Raw genomic sequence first — 22,721 nt, forward strand, 5'->3', positions numbered from 1 at the left:
CATGAAGTCCCTGGATGTGATGGATGAGGTGAAATGTATTACAACAGAGACTTGGAGAAGAAAAAGGATATGAAGAAAGAAAATTTATCCGCCCTCTTGACTATTTCATTCTTGTTCCCAGGCTCTCCTTTTCTGGAGAAAAATTGAAAGTGGAAATATGTCATACATGGTGGCAAAAGAAGATGAAGGGAAATGGGACTGTGCCTACCAGCCTGAAAAGGCACTTGCAGGAAGGAAGCAGATCTCAGCCACAGAAAGAAATTAAACCACCATCACATGTGCTGCATTTAAATTGCTTTGTGGAAAAAAAGTATGAGAGTGTGCTATTATACAAGCAGGGCAAGAGAAAATAAGATGAGAAATAGAAAGGAATTAGCTCACCACCACTACCACTCCCAATATCAGAAATATTGTTTAGTGTCATCTTCATTTCAATTATATCCTTGGGCATTGGAGAAAGGATACCTCACATAAAGAGAGAAATTACATTTAATATTCTTACATATATTTTCCCTTCAGTGTTGAATACAGTGTCAAAATCCTGGGGGATAAATTATTGCAAAAATATGGAATTTTTACAAATATTGGAGAATGGGGGATGTTTGCATTTCTTCTGACAACTCAAACAGTTTTCTGGGTATGTTTATAATAAATGAAGAACATTCTTTTTTCATCATATTCTACAGATCATGTTTATCTGTCCCAGAGATGATAGTAGGTGTCAGCCAGGCAGTGCAAGCCGGAATTTGTATTATATTTATTTGTTTATTTAATTCATTGTACTTATAATGGATACATTAATGCATTCTACTTAGACTAGAAATTTATTACTCTGCTTTAAAATCTGATACTTCAGGGGCATCTCTTAAGAAGTGAAATAAGGATTGAATTATAAAGGAGACAGAATGTGAACACCTAAATGGGGATTTTGATTTCCAGAAAACAAGAGTAGAGGTTGTTTAGCTCTAGGTCTTTGAATCAATTTCATACAATACAGTACATGGCAGAGAAATTAAATTTCAAGTTCTTAAATACTAAGCATTAGAAAGAAAGAGACTTTTCAGACCGTATGGAACATTTGTTTCATATCCATCTTTGCTTTAATAAAATACTGTACAAGTTCAAAGGCAGGATAGATTGGTGTTATTGCTGAACTTAGTGCTCTGGCTAAAGATGAAAAAATCATAACTGGTTTCCTGTGGGTACTTTTTTCCCAAAATTATGTTCTACTGGAAAGTACAATATCAACATCCATGGCACCTCATGTAATAATGGTACAGAAAAAAACTCACCCCAAACCCCATGGATCTAATACAATCTTGAAAGCCTCCACAGAGCAGCTCTGGAAGTACTTCTTGACTGTAGTAGGATTCTTCCTGCTGCACAAACCAGTCCCTTGGGTAACCAAAATATTGTGTACATCTGTGTGTAGAAATTCACCATATTAATGAAGCCAAGAACCACATACTGGTATGGTGAGGGCTAAAACTTAGAGAATTACTTGTTGCAGGCAGTAATAAGTCACAGTCAGTCCCTTTGAGCCTACGGTGTTCCATGAAATAGAGTGGGAATAACTGTGCAACTGGATTTAGGACCTAGAGGGTTTGAGCTGTATGGTTGACTCAGTACCAAAACAACCACAGTCCCAGTTTCCATCCATTTACCTAAACCGCCAAGTTTTGTAATTCACATGAGTCTAAACTGATTTTGACATGGTTTCCATGTATCCTTTGATATTTCAAAACGTTTGGGGTTTGGATTCAGTTCTTAATTCACTTTTTTTTTTTTTTAAAGGCTGATTTTTATAGCTCGGTGTGGAAGACCTGAACTTTTACAATGTTGTTACAATCATGAGACACCTTAAAGTAAATGTGTAATTACATATTATTTTGACAAAGTAGGAATACACCATATTCCTACCATATATCGAGTGATAGAGATAAAAGATATATTTGATTTGGAGCTGATACTGGATATAACAGTAGGCATAATAAAATTAATATTGACTAGAAATGTGTATGTCTTATGCCATATAATTTGGATCATTTAAAGTAAGTTTATTGAGATACTTCACTGTTGGATAAACAGTTATTATACCATTGCAATAGATTTGCTGAATCCTATAATAGGTTGTTCATTTTCTTTTTTTCCAAATATGAAATTTTTGCCTCCTCAGAAAAAAGGGTTAATACATTCATGTGGGAAAGATATTTTAAAAGTTAATAAGCAGCTCTTTTTTTAAGAAAAAAATTATGGGAGCATAATCTCAGAGCAACATATTATCAAGGACAATAGGACTGGTCACCTTAAGAAAAAAAATTTCCAGAGTAGCCTGAAAAATTTGTTTCAATAGTAAAAGAGGTTGTCCTTAAAATGGTGGAAAAACCCCTTGAACACAATCCTGAAATTACATACCCCTCAAAATTAGAAATCATTTTTATATAACAAAAAATTCTAAATTCTTGACCCAACTTGTAGTTTGTTTGAAAAATTTGGCTGTCACTTTTAATTTTGTTCTTAACTTTTAGATTCTCACTTGTTAGAGTGCTAGACACAGGTTTCCACATTTATTTGTTTTTATTGTTACATACTCTATGTTATTAAATTTCATACAGGACTGTGTACCTATGCCTACTAGCTCTCCTAGTTTCTGACTAGATATACCTGTAATACATTCATCTGTACATGCAGTTTTAGCTATTTCTGCTACCTTTATGCTCTTCTTAATTCAAGCTTTCTTTCATTCAAGCTTTTCTCCTGGTAGCTTCCTAAAATATTTTGAGGAAGCCAAAGCTTCTGTGAAGTAACTGAAGAAAAGCATAAGTAAAGTATAATGCTTAATTTTCCATATTTCTCTGTTTTAATTGTGTTTGGGGAAAAATAATTCCTCATAACCTTTGTTAAATCACTGTCAGATTAAAATAAGGTGGAGTAGTCTATTCACTTGATAAGAAGAGATGTTTTCTGTTTCTGGAAAACTACAGATTTCTAAGAGTGTAAATCTCTCAAGTCATTGAAACTCAAGGCAAGGACAAGGGATACAAAGTCCTACCCATTGTAAGTTAAGATCAGATTCAGAAGTACTTGAGGAACCTGACACAAACAGATGCCTCCTAGGGTCCTGAGGGAATTAACTGAGGTAGTTGCCACTGTCCATGAAATTTGAAAAGTCATGGGCATCAGGCAAAGTCCCAGTGCCTGGAAAAAGGGAAAGAGCATACCCAATTTTAAGCAGGGTAAAAAAGAAGGACCCTGTGAACCACTAAGCAATCATTATCCCTTTTGCACCTGGTAAAATGATGGCACTCATCCTCTTGGAAGTTATTTCAAGGCATGTGGAAGACAGGGAGATGATTTGAGACAGCCAACGTGGCTTAACCAATACAGATCATGCCTTATTAATCTAGCAACGTTTTGTGATGGAGTGTCTGCATCAGTGGACAACACAAGAGTTACAAATCCCATCTACCTGAACTTCTGTAAGGCCTTTGGAATGGTCCCACACAGCATCCTTGATGCTACATTGGAGAGATACGTGTTTGGTGGATGAGCTGTTGAATGGATGAGTTAGCTGGATGGCCATGTCCAAAGTCTTATGGTCAGTAAACAAATGCCCAAGTGGAAAGAAGTGTCATGTGTTGTCCCTCTGGGGCCTGTAATCTATTTAGATGCAGTGGGGTTCAGTGCATCCTCAGCAAGTTTGTGGCTGATACCAAGCTGAGTGGTCAAATATGCTTGAGGTAAGAGATTTCACACCACAAGGGGAATAGTTTTAAACTGAAAAAGGGTAGGTATATATTGGACCAAAGAAAGATTATTTTTATTATGAGGGTGGTAAGGCATGGGAACAGGTTGCCCGAAGAAGTTATGGATATTCCATCTGTGGAAGTGTTCAAGTCCAGGGTGGACAGAACTCTGAGAAACTTGGTCTAGAGTAAGCTATCCCTGCTCATGTCAGGATCATTAAGCAGAAGGCCATAGTAAACAACTGGGCATGGAAGAGGACTGGATAAGCTAAGTGGTAGGAGTGAAGGCTTGCAAAAAATCTTTGCTTGCTTGGTCTGGTGAATACATTTACTTTTGAAGAACATTATGTATTACTTTCAGTATAGTGCATAGACTAATGTAATCTTGTGAAGTTTTACTAAGAAAAGTGGAGCAATCCCACCATAAGCTAAAAAATATGGAAAATATAAAGAAAAAAAACCCCAAAAAACCAACCAGGTTCTTGAAATAACATTACATATATCAAATGCTTAATGAGTTTTACTTTGGTTTACACATGCTCTGTTTCCTTTTTCTCGTCCTCATGTGAAAATGGCCAGCCAGAAAAAAATATTTCATTCTGTGCCCCATTATGAAAATAGGAATCACACTCGTCAGGCATTCACTTTATGCCTGATGATGTTGCACATATAAAATGAAACCTCAATACCCTTGCAGTAGAGGGGACCTTGACCATAGGTTTGAAACAATATGTGGTCTTCATATCTCCATCTTGGAAGCCTAATGAAATACTGGCATTGCTGGACCTCAGATTTTAAGCTACTGAATCAGAGAAATTGATCTCCTTCACATTGGATGCTATTCATCACAAGGAAATCTGGTTTCAACACAGACATTATGACATGCAGGAGTTTGTAGTACAGACATGTTTGTACTCTATATGTTGAAGCAGAACAGTTGTAGAGGACTTCACCCACTGTAGGTACCTACCTGTGTGTACAGGTGGGTAGGACAAAAAGTAGGTGGCTGTGAAGGTGTGAGTAGCAATCTTAGATTACACATCTGTGAGGAAACTGTGAGACTTCTGTTTTATTTCCTCACCATATTTACAGATCAGATTGCTACAAATGACTTTGTATTTTCATCTTTGATTTGCTGCAGTACCTTAAATTGGATTAATTGAATTTTTATTCAGGTTATCAGGAGGGTCAGCATTGATTTATGCAGACGGGTTGTTTCATTTAGTTATCCAAAATAGTTCCTAAAACATTTGAAATCGGACTTGTAAACATCTCTGCACTCACCTCTTTGAACTGTGGTTTGGTTGCCAATCCTTTTTGAGAAGAACTGATCCTTGTGCAACCAGATGAGCATGTACCTACCACCAATTCACACACTCATTGATATCCCATAAGTAGTAAATGAACGTGTATTTTTGTAGATGTTGCGCCATTGAAATTTGACGTACATCTTCTAAAAATTAAATGCTCTTTTGTGGACATTATTTTTCATTTCTTCTAATTGTATCCCCTTTGTAAGGGATCTAAGCTAGACAGCTGTAAAGTACTATTGCTGTGTTATACAGCACAGTCTGGAAAACCAGTTGTATGTACGGAAATTACCTCAATCATTATAGTTTTATCTATGGCAATTTATGAAATAGGTAACTGCAGTCCAGGCCAGAACATAAGTGTTTGGGCTTTTTTATCTATTTTCTTCTTGTTTTGAAAAGAAATTTGTTTAAATTAAAGCATTATTTAAAGTTATTGTTCCCCCCAACACCTTGGATTTAAGTCACAAAACCCTGACCCAAAAAGTCAGACTCACTGTTTGCATCTTTAAATTTATTCTTAGTAGAGCATTATTGTTAGTCTTTTTTTCACAATGTTCAACAGTTTTTCCTGTCATTTTGAAAACAAGTTTTTTCTGTGAGTCATTGTAATAAATTATTTCATCAAAGTTCTCTGTAAAAAATTAAAGATAGTAGTTGCTTAACTAAAGTTGCTATAATAATACAATATTTAATATATTATTACAATTTACAGCTTTTTTTCTTTTTTTTTTTTTTTTTTTTTTCTGACAGGACCACATAGCCCTCTTTTCAATGCTAAGAATCATAGGACATTCCATATTGTTAAAAAACACTGATGCCAGTTTAGCCCATTTCAAATAAAATCCAGTCCTTAACTCTGAAGAAAGAAAATAAAAACAAATAACAAAGAAAAGAAAAAAGAAACAAGATTAAACACAGTTAAATACATCTATTTTTAACATGAGTTTTCTGTCATACAATTTGGAAGGAACAGAAGAGTAGAATAATTTTAATTGCAAATCTTTTAACAGAAACATATAATTTGTAGCTGCATAGTTCAATCTGAATCTTTAAAAGGCCAAAAATCTGTTTTTGGACAAAACAAAGGGAAACAAGTGAAACCAAGCAGCTTCTGAAGAGCTATATAAATAAATTGTCATTAAGGGTTAATGAAAAAAAAAATATCAGAATTTTTAAATTTTATTTTCACCCATGGGAGTGAAAATATTATAATTTTTTTTCAGTCTTTCTCCTTGTATTTATAATCCTGTGTAAGTTTTTGCATATTCAAACCCTGAATGAAACTTGTTAGAGTTCAGAAAAAGAAAGGTCTATCAAATCAAAGCTCAAAGCTTTGGCTCAACATGACTTTTGCATAGAGCTGCAGCTAATTTGACCAAACCCTTGGACAAACCTTGGGAACATTTCAATCTTTCAGCTGATCACATGTTTATTTATCTTATCCATGTGAGTTTATCTGTGCTCAAAGGGACCTTGGGCTTTTCAAATCCTCCCTGAAGTCTGTGAGAGGACTTGCTCTGAAACTGGCAGATTTTGATCCATGGCATTAATACTAGTTCCATCTAAATAAAAAGCATGAGTCCCATTGAATTCAGTGAACCTATGGACTAATGGTGAATAGGAAATGATGTGAGAACATCTCTCTGTGGATGAAAAAAAAAATTATTATTTGTTTTGTGATTTTTCATTATTTTGTTCTGTTTCTTATTCTACGTGTATAGGAAATGTGAAATAGGAGAATTTTACCTCTTACCAAATGTATTTAATTTTTCAGAGGGCTACCAAGGCAAAATTATGTCCTAGTTCAGACTGGTGACACTGTCAGAGAAAGGGAAATGTGGAGGGACAGAAGGAGAAAGACAATTCTTTTTTTTTTTTTTTGCCCTTGTTTTTACTGTTTTTCTACAAAACTATCAATAACTAGTGACTATTTTTCTTATTTATTACAGGTATGATATCTTCCAACTTATGTAGCTGCTCTGCCTTTTTGCAGAGTTTGCCTAGAAAACTGAATAGTAGCTTACGATAGTTAAGTGCCACTGCCACATTGGAACTTGGTCTTGTAAAGTGCTAGGTGCCCTTCATCATCAAATGAAACAAGGAGAACTGAGCACACTTGAATTCCCTGTGGAAATTATAATGAAGGCTGTCAAAATTACATAATGCTACCAGATATTCTGTCAACATTCCTCAGAGGAGGAAAAGAGCATCTCTCTCCTATACGTGTGTAGTAACCAGAATTTGTACATTTGTACTAGACCAATTATTAGTTCATTTATTTGTGTCCACTGGAGAAACACTAGAAAAGAAACAAAATTAATTTCTTTGTCTCATTCAATAATAGTAGTCTGCTGATTAGAGAAGGACTGATTGGCAGTCACAGAAAACTCATTCACTGCATTCTAGATGGTATCATGTTGCCACTTCATCCTACACTGCATTTCATACAAAAAAGCTGGTGGAGTAGCCTGTCTAGTAAAAAAACTTTCCGAAATGTGAATTCCAGGTAGATGTAGGAACTTCCTGGATGCTCTGAGAATGAGCCCAAGAAAGCAGGAGTAAAACAGGGCTATCCCATTCTATGAAGAACACTGGCTTAGGTAGTACCTTCCTCAGGAGGTTCTTGGTTTGTATCACCAGTTCCTACTGTGTATTATGCTTTATCCACCTTAATTCAGAGTTATATATCTGCCACTTATAAGACACATAAAATTTTGGTGCTGCAATGCTTAGTGTTGTCGTGACTAAAAATACATTCAAATACTTGTAGTGATCTATGAAAATAAAACCCCCTGCTGACTGATTTATCCCTTCTTCTGTCTTCAATTTCCTTCACTGCTAAAGAATCCATGGAAAGGTTTCTATGTCTTTGTTACAGTTGTCCCAGCTGGCATTCTAATCTTCATCCATCTGTCCTTCTGGCATGGGACACCACATCTTCTTTTATCTTGTCCTACCAGGGACAATAAGTCCTGGCAAAATCATGCACAGGGGCAGCTGGGAGGAGTGTCTTAACTGTTGCAGAGAGATTTGACAAAGACTGGTTGATAAATCCCTTCTGCTGAGATAGATCTCAGTGTGAAAATAGCAAAAGGGTCTGCAGCTGGCTTGCTCAGAGGGGTTGCTCCAAAGCATGCTTATTATGTTTATCCTATTTCAGCTGTTTGGGATGTCCTCTGGACATACAGCATCTAAATCACAGTAGTGTTTCCTCTGACTTGTGAAATGACTCTGTGACTGAGGCTGGAGAGGTAAGGAGGCCATGCAGAAGGTGTAACCACATGCCCCTCAGAAGAGGAAACTGAGTCACTTCATGTGCATCCAAGAGATGATCACAGTGTGAGGAGAGAGGGAAAGCCTAGAGTTTGGACTGAAATGCTGCAGCAGAGGCAGCACTTTGAGTGCAGACTGTCCTTTAGGGCCCATGACTGAGACGTCCTGTGTCACCAACAGCCAGTGGAATTGCTGGGATGAGGTCTGTGCTGGGATCTTCCTGTGTAACAAAACGATTTCAAGGAGAAGTTCAAAAAAATAACTAAACTCATAGGAGACAGTATGTGGAAAGAATAACTAAACATGTCCCTTTTACCCAAATTATTTAATTTTTTTATTATAAAATCTATTTCTATAGCTGAAATTCTACCTGGAATTTCACACTCCATAGTAAGGAATATAAATACAGCAATTTTGCTCAATCTTTTATAGGTCTTATCCTTTGGAATTTTTGTTCTACAGTATGCTGTATTTTTAATAATTGTAGAGAACATATACTTTTGTCTCTCTTTTTTGAAATAGGTCTATTTTTATATAGTTCTATGCCTACATATGCATATTTTTTTCTTTTTTTTTCTTTTTTTTTCTTTTTTTTTTTTTTGTTAATCTCAATTGTGTTTTGAAGAATTATAGCTGTTTCTTGGATGGATTTTCTAAGTTGGCTAAGCCTTTTTTTCTTATTTTTTTTGTTTCTCCAGAACGACAGTAGTTCTCTCTCCCTCCTTTTCCCTCCAGGGAGACATCAAGCTTGTTACCATTTGAAAAAATGCTGTTAAGTATTGGACACCTAGAGGTGTTCAGTAATGTAATGTCTCACGGTTGCTGTAGGAAATATTGGCAAATTATATCCCTCAGTTGAGATAGTTTGTTCTCCAGTCCTATTTCTCACAAAATCATCTAGCTGTAATGAGAATTATCATACTCTGAACTAGACATATTATTTTCCCAAGCTTTTCTAAAAGACTGCTGACAGCTGCTGAAAGATGACAGTCTCTTTTTACCTCACAAAACTATTTAATTTCTTCTCCACAATGACAAAGTTTCTGGTAGTTTGTCCTCCGTGCTTATAGCTAAATTTTGAAACCACTCCTTCACCAAACTAATATGAGTAGACAATAATAAAAAAAAAGGACCATTCGCCATTAATATGCTTTTGCCAATTTCTTGTCAAGACTTGGCTAGGGCTGAACCCAGAGATCTTCTATTTATGCCCTATGCCCATGAGCAATTCCTGAGTAAAGATTGTGGGATAGCAAATTGAGACGTATGTGCTACCATGGTTTTTTTGTGGGTGCATGCCTTTACCTGTACCAAGGCTCACTGTAGTCAGCATGACTCTGAGCCCAGCTGGAAGCCTGCCTGGACAGGGCTTATCATGGGGCTGTGCCACTGATGGGACATATTGTGAAAGCTGAAGTAAGGACCAGGCACCTTCACAGACTCCTTGTTTAGGTGACTCTTCACATATATCTTGAATTTTCCTAAAAACTAGGTCTACTCCACAAATTAGTTTTGCTTGTGCTTTGAATAATCCCTCAAGACAGGTTTCACTGTGTAAATTTGTGTGCATGAACTATCTTCAGCTCTCATGGTAGGCAGGTGTCTTCTGTGCAGAGAGGCAAAGCTTGCAAAAAGGACATTCATTATCATAAATGCAGAGAGAGCAGAAGACAATTCTTTGTCCCTCACTCTTTAATAGAAGAGTATAACTATATAAGATGAGAGTCACAATGTGTACCAGATGACACCTGCTATTTCTGCTGTTTGAAATACACCTCTCATTCTTTTATTCTTTCTTCTTTAAGCATGCAGAATAAAATTGTTTTTATCTCTCAAGAAGAAATATCTTTGTTTTGTTTGTAACTATTGTTCCACAGAGTCTTTGGCAGCTGATGGCTTGGTTTCGTAATTTATAGAACTAAAACTTAATCCCAACATTTTGTTGGTTTTTTGTCTTTAAATTATGGTGGACAGAAGGATAGCCTTCACCTGCTATATTAAAAAAAAAAAAAGAAAAAAGAAAAAAGATACTGTCTCTTTAATGAAAGAAAAGCAACAATATACTGTATTACTAAATGCAAGTGCAATAAGGAATAACATATAGCTCTGGTTATGTTATATGACATTTGGCTTAGCAGTATTAACATATTGCACAAAATCTGCATTTTCTCTATTGTAGAAAATAAGACGATAAAAGACATGGGAAATTAATTTCTTCCATATGATCATAAAATAAATATTTTTTTCTTTTTCTTCTCATCAGTCATTTGCAGAAAGAGTTTAGTGTTACTTCTTTGTTAAGCCAGCTCTTTATCATGTATGTATTAGGCATACAGTACAAGGAGAAATGGAACAAGATGGCAGTTACAGCAGTGGCAAGATGCAAATTTATTCTGAAAAAAAGTAATATGTGCACAATATCAAGCATGCTTAAGTTTGTGCCAGGAAAACTATTACGAATGAAGAATGGATGGGATGGAATTCTGCATCATACATGATTACATGTTGCTTAACTTCATAGAAGAGTCTTTGTCTACTCCTGATGTCCCAGGTGCCACCAAGAGAAGCTGCTTACCACACTGCTAGGGTGAAAATGGCAACAGATACCCCAGCAGTATTCCACTGCGATGTGACTCTTGGTTTCAGAAATTAAAGAAACAGACCTCAAAAAGATGACAGAGAAAATTCACAGACCATTGAACTGCAGGCACTAACTCCGGGTAGGGAGAGGGGGATGAATTTATTACATCTTGTATTTGGAATTGAAAGTCTATAATTGTTTTCTGCTTCATCTTCCCCAAGTTTAATTAGGCTACATTATGTATGTGATGTTGTTGTCACTGCTTTTCCTCCTGTCTCTCTCATATTGTATGACACATGACTGAGTGTAGCCAAGCAGTGGAGGAGTAATTTTTCACTGACACCACTTGAAAACATTTTTATAGAAAAATGAGGGATGAATAATGAAGAAGAGCAAAAAAGAAGAAATAAAATACCTTAAAGATAGATCTCTACATTAATTCACCATGAAGCAAAAGAGAAATAATAAAAACTTTTCTTCAGATGCCGATTTAATCAAGATGAATCAGACTAGGTACTGTATTGGTACTGTGTAAAAATAGATGACAGTGAGTAATGGTGTGAACAAAAAACCATGAGGAACATCACAAAAATTGATGTTGGATGGCCTTTGCACAGCAGAGGTAGATAAAGGTTATAACAAACTGTTTACTGACCATATACACTTACTAGAATTAAGAGGTCAGTTGAACAAGAGCTCACCTAGTAAGAGCTTTCTCAGTAGTGTGACTTGTCAGCTGTTGTACAGTACCAGAGCACTGCCCAGTTATTGCTCCATCACTTTTCAGTAACATTTCTATCCTTCAAAAGTCTACATTCTACCATTAGTTAAGGCTTTTTCTTTTGCATTTCTACATTTTCCCCCAATTTTGCATCAATTCACTGTAATTAATACATGTGCCTCTAAAAGAAAAGAAAATAAATAAAAAAGCACCATGTTTTATTGAACAAAATATAGCATGTGCAAGGAAGGGAAGGGAGGAATTATTGAAACAAACCAGTGCTGAAGAATTTTGCATTAGCTGGTGCTTTTTGTTGTCGTATTTGCACAGATCATTTTAGGCTCCTCAGTCCAGGTTGTAGCAAAACACTATCAAAACAAATACTCTTGCAAAATATTTGAGCTTCGCAGCTTAACATTTGCATCTTGAACCGCTTAAGCAGCATGGTTATCTTCTTTTTGTTTTTCTCCAGAATTTAACAGACCGTAAATTGTATACAAAAACGCATTATGCACCAGTGATTAAATGTTCTTACAACATTAATATTTATCAAGGGGTATTTCATAGCTAGAAAGTAGGTAACTATATTTTATTTTCTAAGAGAACATTTTCTATAGTTTTCCTTCATTTCCCAGCTACACAGCAAACATCTCTAAAGTGCACTTCCCAAGTGTAGTTAGAGAATAGGAAGGAATGTAAAGTTTTTAAAAACAGCCCTTATTAACTTTTCCTTCCATTGATTCTACTGTAAACTCTAAAAAGCCTTTTTAAAAAGCAAATTCTCATACACTCAGCAGGTGAAATGTTCCCACAAAAAATAAAAGTAAACAAATTCAAAAACACCCCAAACAATGAAAAACCAGCATATTACAATCTTTTCTCTTGACTACTCATATCCTAGTATATATTTACTGTTTTTATTGCACATTTATGAAAACGGTTGTCCTATATATTAAAAAAAAAATAGTTTCTTTATCTGTGCTAACACATTCTTGTGCATTCTTAATAAACTAGTTACTTTCAACAATATGTAGGTAATAGAAAAACAATGGAATCAAACCAAGGAGATAATTTGTATTGTAGATGTTAAAAGACTTCTAGTGTAATTCAGTTGCAAAAAAATAGTTGAATTTTGGAAGTTCTTGGCTCCCATTTTTTAAGGAAAGCTGCTGGTTGTGTGACAGCAGGAGAACTCAAAATATGATTCACAATGAATGTCAATCCTTCACCTCCAATATGAAGGCTTCCCAACTATTCAACTTGCTGAGCATAACTGGTTTTACTTAACATATCTAGAAAAGGCTGCTCCTGTTCAACTGACCAGTGAGAAAGGACTGGACTTCTTCAAAACGGGTATTAGAGCAACAGTTTGTTATATATTTCTTCATACTTTTTAACTGTCCGATCCCACCTTGTAAGGAGAGCACTTGTTTGTTCAGCTAAAAGGAACCCCCTTCATGCTCCTTTTGGGTTTGCTCAGTCAACTGTTTTGTGCAACAGTGGCAGAGGCACACTGGAATTGTGTACCCATTCATTGTGATTACACAGACAAAAGCAAATGTGTGTTGTCTGTGACGGTAGATGGGAAAGGGAAAGGAGATGAATGGTTCCCATGGATAAGAGGACAGTAAGGTTTGTTTGGGGTTCTTCTTGTGGTTGCTTTATATTTTTTCTTTACTTTTTCTTATTATTTTCTCTTTTTTGGTTAAATTTTGTTTTGTTGTTATTTTTGTGGGTTTTCATTGGGTTTTTTGTGGGCTTTTCTGGGTTTTTTTTTCTGTTTTTTTTTTCTTTTTTTCCTGTTTTTTTCCTTTTTTTTTTTCTATTTTTTTTTTTTTTTTTTTTTGCTATGTCATGAAACCATAGCAGTCATTCCTCTAATAGAAACTGACAGGACATAAAAGACAGAACTATCAGATGAACACACACAATGACTAGAAATATATCGACAGAGAAAAGACTTAATTTAGCTTTGAGAAACTGTCCCAAAAATAAAATCCTGTATTAACAAGTGCAAAAAACCAAACAAACAAAAAAAAGAAACTCCAAACATTAAAACACAGTGTATAAAATGGTGTGAGAAAGTTAAGTCACCAAACAGCCTTTTAGTCAATAAAAAGCTGTATTTGTGTGTCCTTGTTGTTTGGGTAGAGGCCCATTCTTTTCATTTTACCCAAAAGGTCATTCAAGAAGAGCTCTGAGGGTAAAGCACTCAGTCCTTGCTATTTTTGACTGTAGTAATTTGGGCCTGTTGTGTTTCTGTCATGTAAGATGAATCCTTTCTTTTATTCTTCATTGGTTGAATTATCTTCCAAAGTTGTTATGCTTCCAAAGCCCAGTCCTGTTGAGTTCTGTGCTGCTGAGACTGTAAGTACTGTATGTAAGAGAATTAATACAAGAACACACAGTTTAAGTCTGCTGTTACACAGTCTTGATGCTGATGAAACTGTGAGCGATGTCCTGTGACACATTGTTGAGCCGCTTGTTTTTATAGTCCCTTTGGGTTGATGATCTGATAATAGTCCCCATCTGACATCACAGCATTCTGGTTCTGCATTGGTTGGATAGTTTTCATAGAGCCCTGTAGGGTAAACACAAAAGAAAAATAAATACCAGGCACAAGGATTGGCAGAAATAGTAGCTTGAAGCAACAGTTGACATTTGGTCTAAGCAGCTGAATCCATATCTTTGGGTGAGACTGAGGCCCTCAGAAGTTCTGTCATTCTGTCTAACTAGAGATGTTGAACAGGAAGCAGCGTCAAAAGATCATTCAGCAGAAGTATGACACTGAGCATGATTGTGTAAAGAAGCAACATTAAAAAGCAATTGATATTTGAATGATAAGGATGTTCTTCCTTTTTGGGAAGAAACAACCATTGATGAAGTAAGAACTAATCAACCAGGATGTTTCCACAAAGTTTGGACCTCGAAATTCTTCTTTAAGTATGTGAGCACATAAAGACAGGCATTAAATAACAAATAATGATGTACTGATGATATTGGCTATTTTGATTTTCAAACCTATGTAAATTAAACTGCATCACAGGAACAGATTCCAAACAGAGCTGTTCAGAAGCTGTTTGTTTATCCTACCTCATCTGAGTTCTTCCAGCTGGATATTGCCTTCAACACATCCCAGAGGTGAAAACAATCTGTCCTTGCCACACAATTATTTGATTTCTTGATGTTTGTGATTATACAGACATGCCATTTTTTACCTTTGAACTTTACTGAGTTCAAATGATCTGATTATGACTTTTTGAACACTAAGAGGAACTGTATCTTTTTGGAAATTGTCAGTGTTCTCTGCATTACTATATAGAAGATTAACATAACCAGAGTGTTCTGTTTGCTTCCCACATACCTTTTCCTCTGGTAACTTAAAATAAGTGAATCTGGCTATTTAACTAGTGTTCAAACGCATGAATAGCTAACATAATGGACAAACACCTTTTCTCCTTTTAAACTGATCTTAGATTAAATTCTGCAGTAAATAATATACTCTGTGGTAAAACTAGGTTTTTCTAGGAAAAAAAAATATCTGTGATGAAATATTAGGATAGTGTATTTTGAAAGCAGCTTTATTTTTTGGAACAAGGATTACATTTTCTCCAAAATATCACAATAACAATATTACTTTGGAACAGCAATTTAGGTGTAACATTCTGAGGTCTGGGCATCAGATTTCTTGCACTTTGTGAATAATCTGTAAAGAAAAGCAGTACACCTTATGACATGATAAACCTGAATGCTTTGGTTCCTACTTCCATAAATTAAAAATGTGTTAGGTATGTTAAGATGCCCAGGTTGACAGATTTTTACATAGCTGACACAATTTTCTGCTATGCTGTATCTGAGCCCAAACAAAGTTCTATTTTTTTTCTGGATTTAACCAAATTTTTAAAGATACAGCAATGAAAGCAATTTGTTTCATGTTCTGCAAATTCAGAGTTTATCCTATGCTAAGCCTGACCAATTTTTCCACTTTTGCAGTCAGAAACTTAATGCAGCACTCCAAAGATTGAAAATTATTTCTTCTCACTCTGGATCATAGCTGAAAGAATCACATTTTTATTTAAAAAAATTTACTGTGTTTTGGACCTTCTGGGCAATTATTCACTGAAGGTGTAATAAAACAGTCTTATTTTCTGAGACTTGTTTTTAAACTTTGCAACATACAGGCAATGCTTCCCAGAGCAGGGAATTATGATTTGTTCTGTGAACTGCAGCATCTCAAACGATTAGTAGTGATTGAAGAGAGACAGAGAACGGTTAATGCTTTGATCCCACTGAGGCTTCTTTACTTTTTAAACCATATTTTCTGCATTTCTTGTTATTGGAAAACCCAGACGTTCTTTGAAATCAAAGTTATGTATATAAGTGGGCAATCAAAAGGTATTTAAATAGTTCATATGCACTTACTGAATTATAATAAATTAATGACTCTACATTCAAAGATGAATTGAACTTTTTCCTTAATGTAAAATCACATTTCTTCTTTATTTCAATTCAGCAATTGAATTTAAGTTTTGAATTTGCAGTTACATATTAAATAAACAATTAACTACAGAGCCACTATTAATATGATAGTGTAGAAGATTAAGATGAATTCAGTAAGACCTTTGTATTGAACACATGTTCTTCACCACATACTTGTTTGTAGCCATAAATATAAGCTTTTGTCCCTTGTATCTAATTAGTCCATCTATTAAGTCAGAGGTTTACAAATGTGTGATTTATCTAGAAATCCAGGTAAGCTGGCTACATCTCCTTGGAAAATAAAGGAGAAAAAAACAGTTTGTTCTTTTATCAAAATAGTCATAGAATCATAGAATGGCTTGGGTTGGATAGGACCTTAAAAATCATCTAGTTTCAACCTCCCTGCTCTGTGCAGGGATATCTTCCCCTAGACCAGGTTGCTCAAAGCCACATCCAACTTGGCCTTGAACACTTCCAGGGATATGGAGTCCATGGCTTTGCTGGGTAACCTGTTCCAGTTCCTCACCACCCTCACAGTAAAGAATTTCTTCCTAAAAATTCCTTCCTAATATCTAATCTAAACCTGCTCTTTCAGTTTGAAACAATTCCCCTTGTCCTATCATCATTCAGTATTTTAAAAAAGTCTTTCTCCACCTTTCTTGCAGTCTCATTTCAAATACTGGAAAGCCACAATTAGGGCACCCAAAGCCTTTTCTTTTCCAGGGTGAAAAATCACATTTCTCTTAGTCTTTCCTCACAGGAAAAGTGTTCCATTCCTTTGATCATCTTGGTGCCCCTCCTCTGGACTTGTTCCAAGAGGTTGATGTCTTTTCTGTGCTGAGGACCCCAGAGCTGGATGCAGTATTCTAGGTGAGATCTCATTAGAGCAAAGTAGCAGGGCAGTGTCACTTCCTTTGCCCTGCTGGCCATGCTGCTTTTGATGCACGTTTGACTTTCTGGGCTGTGAGTACACATTGCTGGATCATGTCCAGCCTCTCATCCGCCAGAACCCCTAAGTCCTTCTGGGCAGGGCTGCTCTTCATCTGTTCATTCCCAGCCAGTTTTTACATCGTGGGTTGCCTTGATCCAAGCACCTTGTACTTGGTCTTGTTAAACCTCATGGGATTCCCATGGGCCCACTTCTTCAGCTTGCCTAGGTCCTTCTGGATCCCATCCTTCATATATGTCAACCACTCCACTTATCTTGGTATCATCTGCAAATTTACTAAGGGGGAACTTGATCTCTTTATTGAGAAAGATATTAAATAACACTTCATTGTAGAAGACCACTTGGTTTGACAGGCAGGGCTGGCCCTTGTTGAAGCCATGTTGACTGTCTCAAACCATGTCCCTATTCTCCATGTGCCTTAGCATAGCTTCTAGCACAGGATGTGTTCCGTGATCTTCCCAGCCACAGAGGTGAGTCTGACAGGTTTGTAGCTCCCAGCCTCTTCCTTGACCTATCAACTCTTAACCTTTTAAAGGGTGGGTTCAATGCTGTCCTATTTCCAGTCACCTGGGACTTAACTTGATTGCCATGACTTTTCAAATATCATAGAGCGTGGCTTGGCAACTACATCAGCCAAGTCCCTTGGATATCTGGGGATGTAACTCACTGGGTCTCATAGACTTGTGTACATTCATGTTCTTCAGGAGATTGTGAACCTGATCTTTACTTACAGTGGGAGGGGCTTTAGCTCCAGTCCACATCCTGCTGTCTGTCCAGTTAAAAGATATAGGAAGAGAGGTTGCCATTAAAGATTGAGGCAAAACTGTTGAGTACCTCAGCTTCCTCCTCATCCATTGTTATCAGTTTTCCAACATTGTTTATAGAGATACACCTTCTTTGGCCTTCCTTTCCTTGTTAATATATGTATAAAAGCCCATTTTTTTATTCTTTGCATGCCTTTACAAGTTCAGTTCCAGCTTCTTCTTGACTTTCTTTGACCCATCCCTACATAACCTGATTTCATCTCTATGATTTACCAAGGTTACCTGTCTTTGCTTCTACTGCCTGTGCATTTGCTTCTCTCCCTTTTGTTTGACTGGTATTTTTGTTTAAATATTAAATAAATGGGTGTAAGAAATAAAAAAAATATTTGTACCCACCAACCTATGAAGTCTTCCCCCTTCCTCTCTTGTCTTTATAGTTCAGTTTGTAGAAAACATTATTTTATATTAATTGGATGTTTGGTAATTGTATTTCTGAGGCTGACCAGTCATCTGTTACTGGCTTGACATGTACATTGCTTTTCACTTAAAATTCTCAATTCTGTGTCTCCATTTCCCAACTTTTCCCAGCACTCAGTCATATTTCATCAACGGAAATCTTAGTCCATATGGAAGTACTAGGACCTTTATTATAATCAAAGATCTCAAAATTGCTAAGAAACTTTTCAATTTCAAACCATTCTCCAGACAGATACAGTATAACTCACAAAGGTCATGCAAAAGCTCTCTCTTTTTTTTGTAATCAGATAGGTTTTTTAAACATGAAGATAATATTTTGGTGATCAGCACAGAAGTTACAACTGTAGGGACCGTGTGTTACTAATGCTGATGCAAGTATTAAGGCTAATGGTTCCACTGAGATTGTTAATGGAGACATGAAATGAGAAATCCTGTATGGCCTGCTCAGCTGAATCAGACTGAAAGAAAAAGGAGTGACAGCATGAATATCATATTCACTTTATAGAATGTGCCTTGGGGGACAAGTAGCAAAGCCAAAAACAGTTCTTACACAAAAATTGAAATCACAAAGACTGTTGATGCATGCATGGTCTGCTGATCAGCTAGAACACCATCTAACTCAGAGACTGCTGCGGTTTCTGCCTGAGTAGTTGCAAGAAGAAGCCTGTAAAAGCAGTGGTTGCATTCCTATGACTCTTCTCAGCACTGTCAGGATGTGTGACACTTGTGGCTGAATCTGAATCTGCAGCAGTTGGTCTGACTTGGCTTCTTGATTTATTTGTAGAAAAAGAGTTATGGAGCCATAATATTCTGCATTATGGGAAACTGGTCTGGTTGATATATGTGTTGTCATTGCTGGATAAGTATTTGGGAAGCCACAGAAACAAAACAGATCTTATGATATGTTATGCTTTTTCCTCTTTTGCTTTCTGTAGAACCCTAACCTGTGTTCATTTTTCACATAGATTTCTGATTATTTTTCAGAGGTGTATGAAGTTTCTTGTGATTGAAGAAAAGACCTTGAAACAAGATAAGTGGATGTAGTATACCAGAAGTTTTGAATACTCTATTTTATTGTGAAGCCCAAAGTAAATAGTGTCTGCCAAGAGTGATCCATCCAGCATTGACATCATTGTATCAGTGAATGCCAGCACTCTGCATGGCATTTCTGTTTATGAGGAACTATTTCTGAGATTTCAGTATTAACATTTTCCAGCTACGGAAGTCAAGAGAACACATTAGATATTATTTGACTAGATTTCACTGCTTTTGTACAACTGATCTGGAAGCCAGAACTTTTTGATCTTAGCCAGATGGTCTTCTCAATTTCTAAATTGCTGTGTCTGTGACACATCATGACGATTAGACATGTATTTTATACCTTTCACATAAAAAAAAAGAAACAAAATTATATGTAGAAGAGTATTGAAGATAAATAAATTATTCTTTATTCAAACAGATTATTCTTAAACTGCTGAATAAGACTCAGTTCTTTTGAAAAGACTAACTTCTATTACTCAATTCCAATTGTTGAAGGAAATCTGGGTTGGAGATCTGTGTTGTCTTTTAAGATATTTTTATCACTATATGTTGGTTATTATTTCAGATAGTCATCCCATGAACATTTTCTTATGTGTATGTGCCCACATCCAATAAGAATTCATAATGTTTCTTCATTATATATTTCTTATTATAAATTCCTAAATTATGCATAGGGTTAATTTCCTGCTGCTGGTGTAAATCAGTGTTACCCCTCTAAAACTGAGCTGCTGCAAGTCAGACAGATGAGTAAATAGCTGACTCTCAAAACTATACAATGAAGATTTTTACCTCTACACTTTTGAGAAACATGAAAACTTGCTTCCAGAAAGCATTTGTTTTTCTCCAGTCTCTCTCCAATTTTGCTTCTATATGTAGAATCTTTGACCAAAAGTATGTACTACTGTGATACGATGGGAAAGGATTATACATATCTAAGTACTGTGTCACCATATAAAGTTTAAGGATATCAATAAGCAAATTGTCTGGGTCATTATTATAGGAGAAGAATATTTACAGCTAATAAACCTGTTATGATATGGGACCTCATTCATGAGAAAGTCCCAATACTCAAGACTAGAACAACACTAGACTCAAACACATGAGATATTTAGTTGACAGATTTTGCTGCAAAAACCATGTCAAATTTTCCCTGTAAGCAGGTCTATGGCTTGTAATGATTTAAAACATTCTTATCAAACATAAAAGAGATTTGCGTTATCTTAACATTTGGATATTTTAGGGCCTATTAAGAGGTGCAGACAAGAGGCAAATGACACATTATTATAAGATATTTTTAGAGGAAGAATTTGGATCAAATATATGGGTTTTATGAATTTGCCAAGAACAACATAAAGCAGATTGAATTCAGAGGGATTTTCTCTTCTTGAATTGTTCTACAAAATAGATTGTATTCCTTCTTATATATAAAATTTTCTCAAGGATATTGCTTTTCAAATTGCACTGAAATCCGGGCATCTGTTTTGAAAGAGACACACTATAGCTAAACCTGTTGGTGAAACCCAGTCACACATCTGCCCCATGAGAGGAAGCTGCAGTTTACAGAATTTCTCCTAATACTTTTCCTGAGCTTTGCTAGTCATCAAACTTCTACAGATTGATGAGAATTCTCGGTAATAATTCTTACTATGTCTCTAGAAACATTATTGTGTGCTATGAAGCATGGCTGACAGTATTATTTCCAGTAAATTCTTTACTCTAAAGGAGGTGGAGTTTCCATGGAAGTGTTACATTGCATGGATCACATAAACATATGTTACTGTTGTTTGCCAAAAAATTGATTCACACTGTGTTCCAAAAAACTCAGATGTTAATCAGAAAAATAAAATTAGGGGTCTAAATTAATATGAACTGAAAGACATTAGTGATTTAAAGCACCTGAGTCACCTGTCTACTTACCTCTTCTGTCCATTTACTCTCTCCTTCTGATTCAAAAGTGTCAGAAGTCTGTTTAACACAAGATAATAGACAAATTTGATTCTCCTCTTGATGGCAGAAGACTCATTCTGATGGAACTGCTCTTAGGAAGTATTAAAGAGTGTCATGCTACTTTTGGAAGAAGTTAATGCAACACATCTCTGGCTTATTGCTGCTCACTACATTCTCTTCCATTCCTTTGAAGAGGAACTCTCCTTCTCCATTAAATGCCATGACATCTATTGTACAGATAAAGAGTGTGAGTATGTGGCTGGGATTTCTGGTCTGAGACTTGAGGCTGAGTGATGGCCCTGTTATGCTGCAGGGCACAAAGGGACCATAAGTCATGGTCATTTCAAAGAAAGCCCCGAGGACACAATTAGCCCTAAGTCTGGACTCTAAACTGGTCCAGACTTGGCACGTGGACAGCAGTTTCTCCAAAAAGTCAGAACAGGCTGTATTAACAAGTAGTTTTGGGAATATGAGAAGATCTGTACAATGAAGCGGCTGATACTGAGTATCCATGTCATGTCAACCCTAAATGCCTCTGAAGGGGTTTTTCCTCACTCTAGCTCTAGTGCAATTTTGTAGATCAAATGTACATTAATGGTTGGCATAGGGTAGTATGGCACTGTAGCCCATTTAGTTAAGGAAGAGATTACTACATTTACAACAGAAAACAATCCTGCTGGTATGAACACTGTTTTCTTAGAAGTTACAGTTAAAAACCTTGACCTGAAACTTCACGTGGGACTAATTCACTGTTATTTTACATGCGTGTGTATGTACACCTGAAAACTATCGTTATCTCCCTCAGATGAGATTCTGGTTTGCATGGGCAGTTCTAGACAGCTGAGCAGTAAAAAGGAATATTGGATAAAACCACTGGAAACTTTAGTCATATGGATATAAACTCCAAAGGTCTAAACTGAAAGTAATCACTCAGTTTTAATCAATCTGAAAACCAGCAGGTTACAGCACAGCACCTGATAGAAGGATCAGCTTTTTTCCTTCTATGTCCTGGAAGAAAGTGGGCAAGAAGGGAACACTAAATTCTTTCTACCTAACTGCATATTTCCATAATCAGAACCACACTGTGATTCTGATTGTTTTGATTAATCTCTTGAGTACTTTCTTTTGCACTGCAGTTGTTCCACACCCTCATATGCATTTCTATGAAAGACAAGTTCTGGTGATACAAAATGAGGGTAGCATGCTTTCTCCTTTTCCTATTATAGGCTTTCTTTGGAGGTGATCAAGTTAGACATTCTCAGGTTAGAATACTTGTTACTTACTATAGGAAGTCTTTATCAATTTCCAAGAACTTGTTATTAATCCATATTATAAACCACAATTTATTTTCTTTTAAATTTAATTACAAATATAACTATGACTGAAGTATTTAGTGGGGAAAATAGCCAGTTCTATGCTGTTTTCTCATA

The 22,721-nt window shown here is 36.1% G+C and overlaps 1 protein-coding gene across 1 annotated transcript in view; it reads right to left on the minus strand.

Annotated features, from left to right (window-relative positions):
• Positions 1-1,077: 1,077 nt before the first annotated feature.
• The window catches only part of NALF1 (NALCN channel auxiliary factor 1), a 444,524-nt gene continuing 422,880 nt past the window's right edge, over positions 1,078-22,721 (minus strand). Inside the window, exon 3 of the mRNA XM_031504229.3 lies at positions 1,078-14,215. Coding sequence (XP_031360089.1) covers positions 13,920-14,215 — 296 coding nt within the window. The 3' untranslated portion in view covers positions 1,078-13,919. The remainder of the gene's footprint in view (positions 14,216-22,721) is intronic.

This window comes from Lonchura striata, chromosome 1, assembly GCF_050655825.1.
Source record: "Lonchura striata isolate lonStrDom1 chromosome 1, ASM5065582v1, whole genome shotgun sequence".
NCBI classification, from domain to species: Eukaryota; Metazoa; Chordata; class Aves; order Passeriformes; family Estrildidae; genus Lonchura; species Lonchura striata.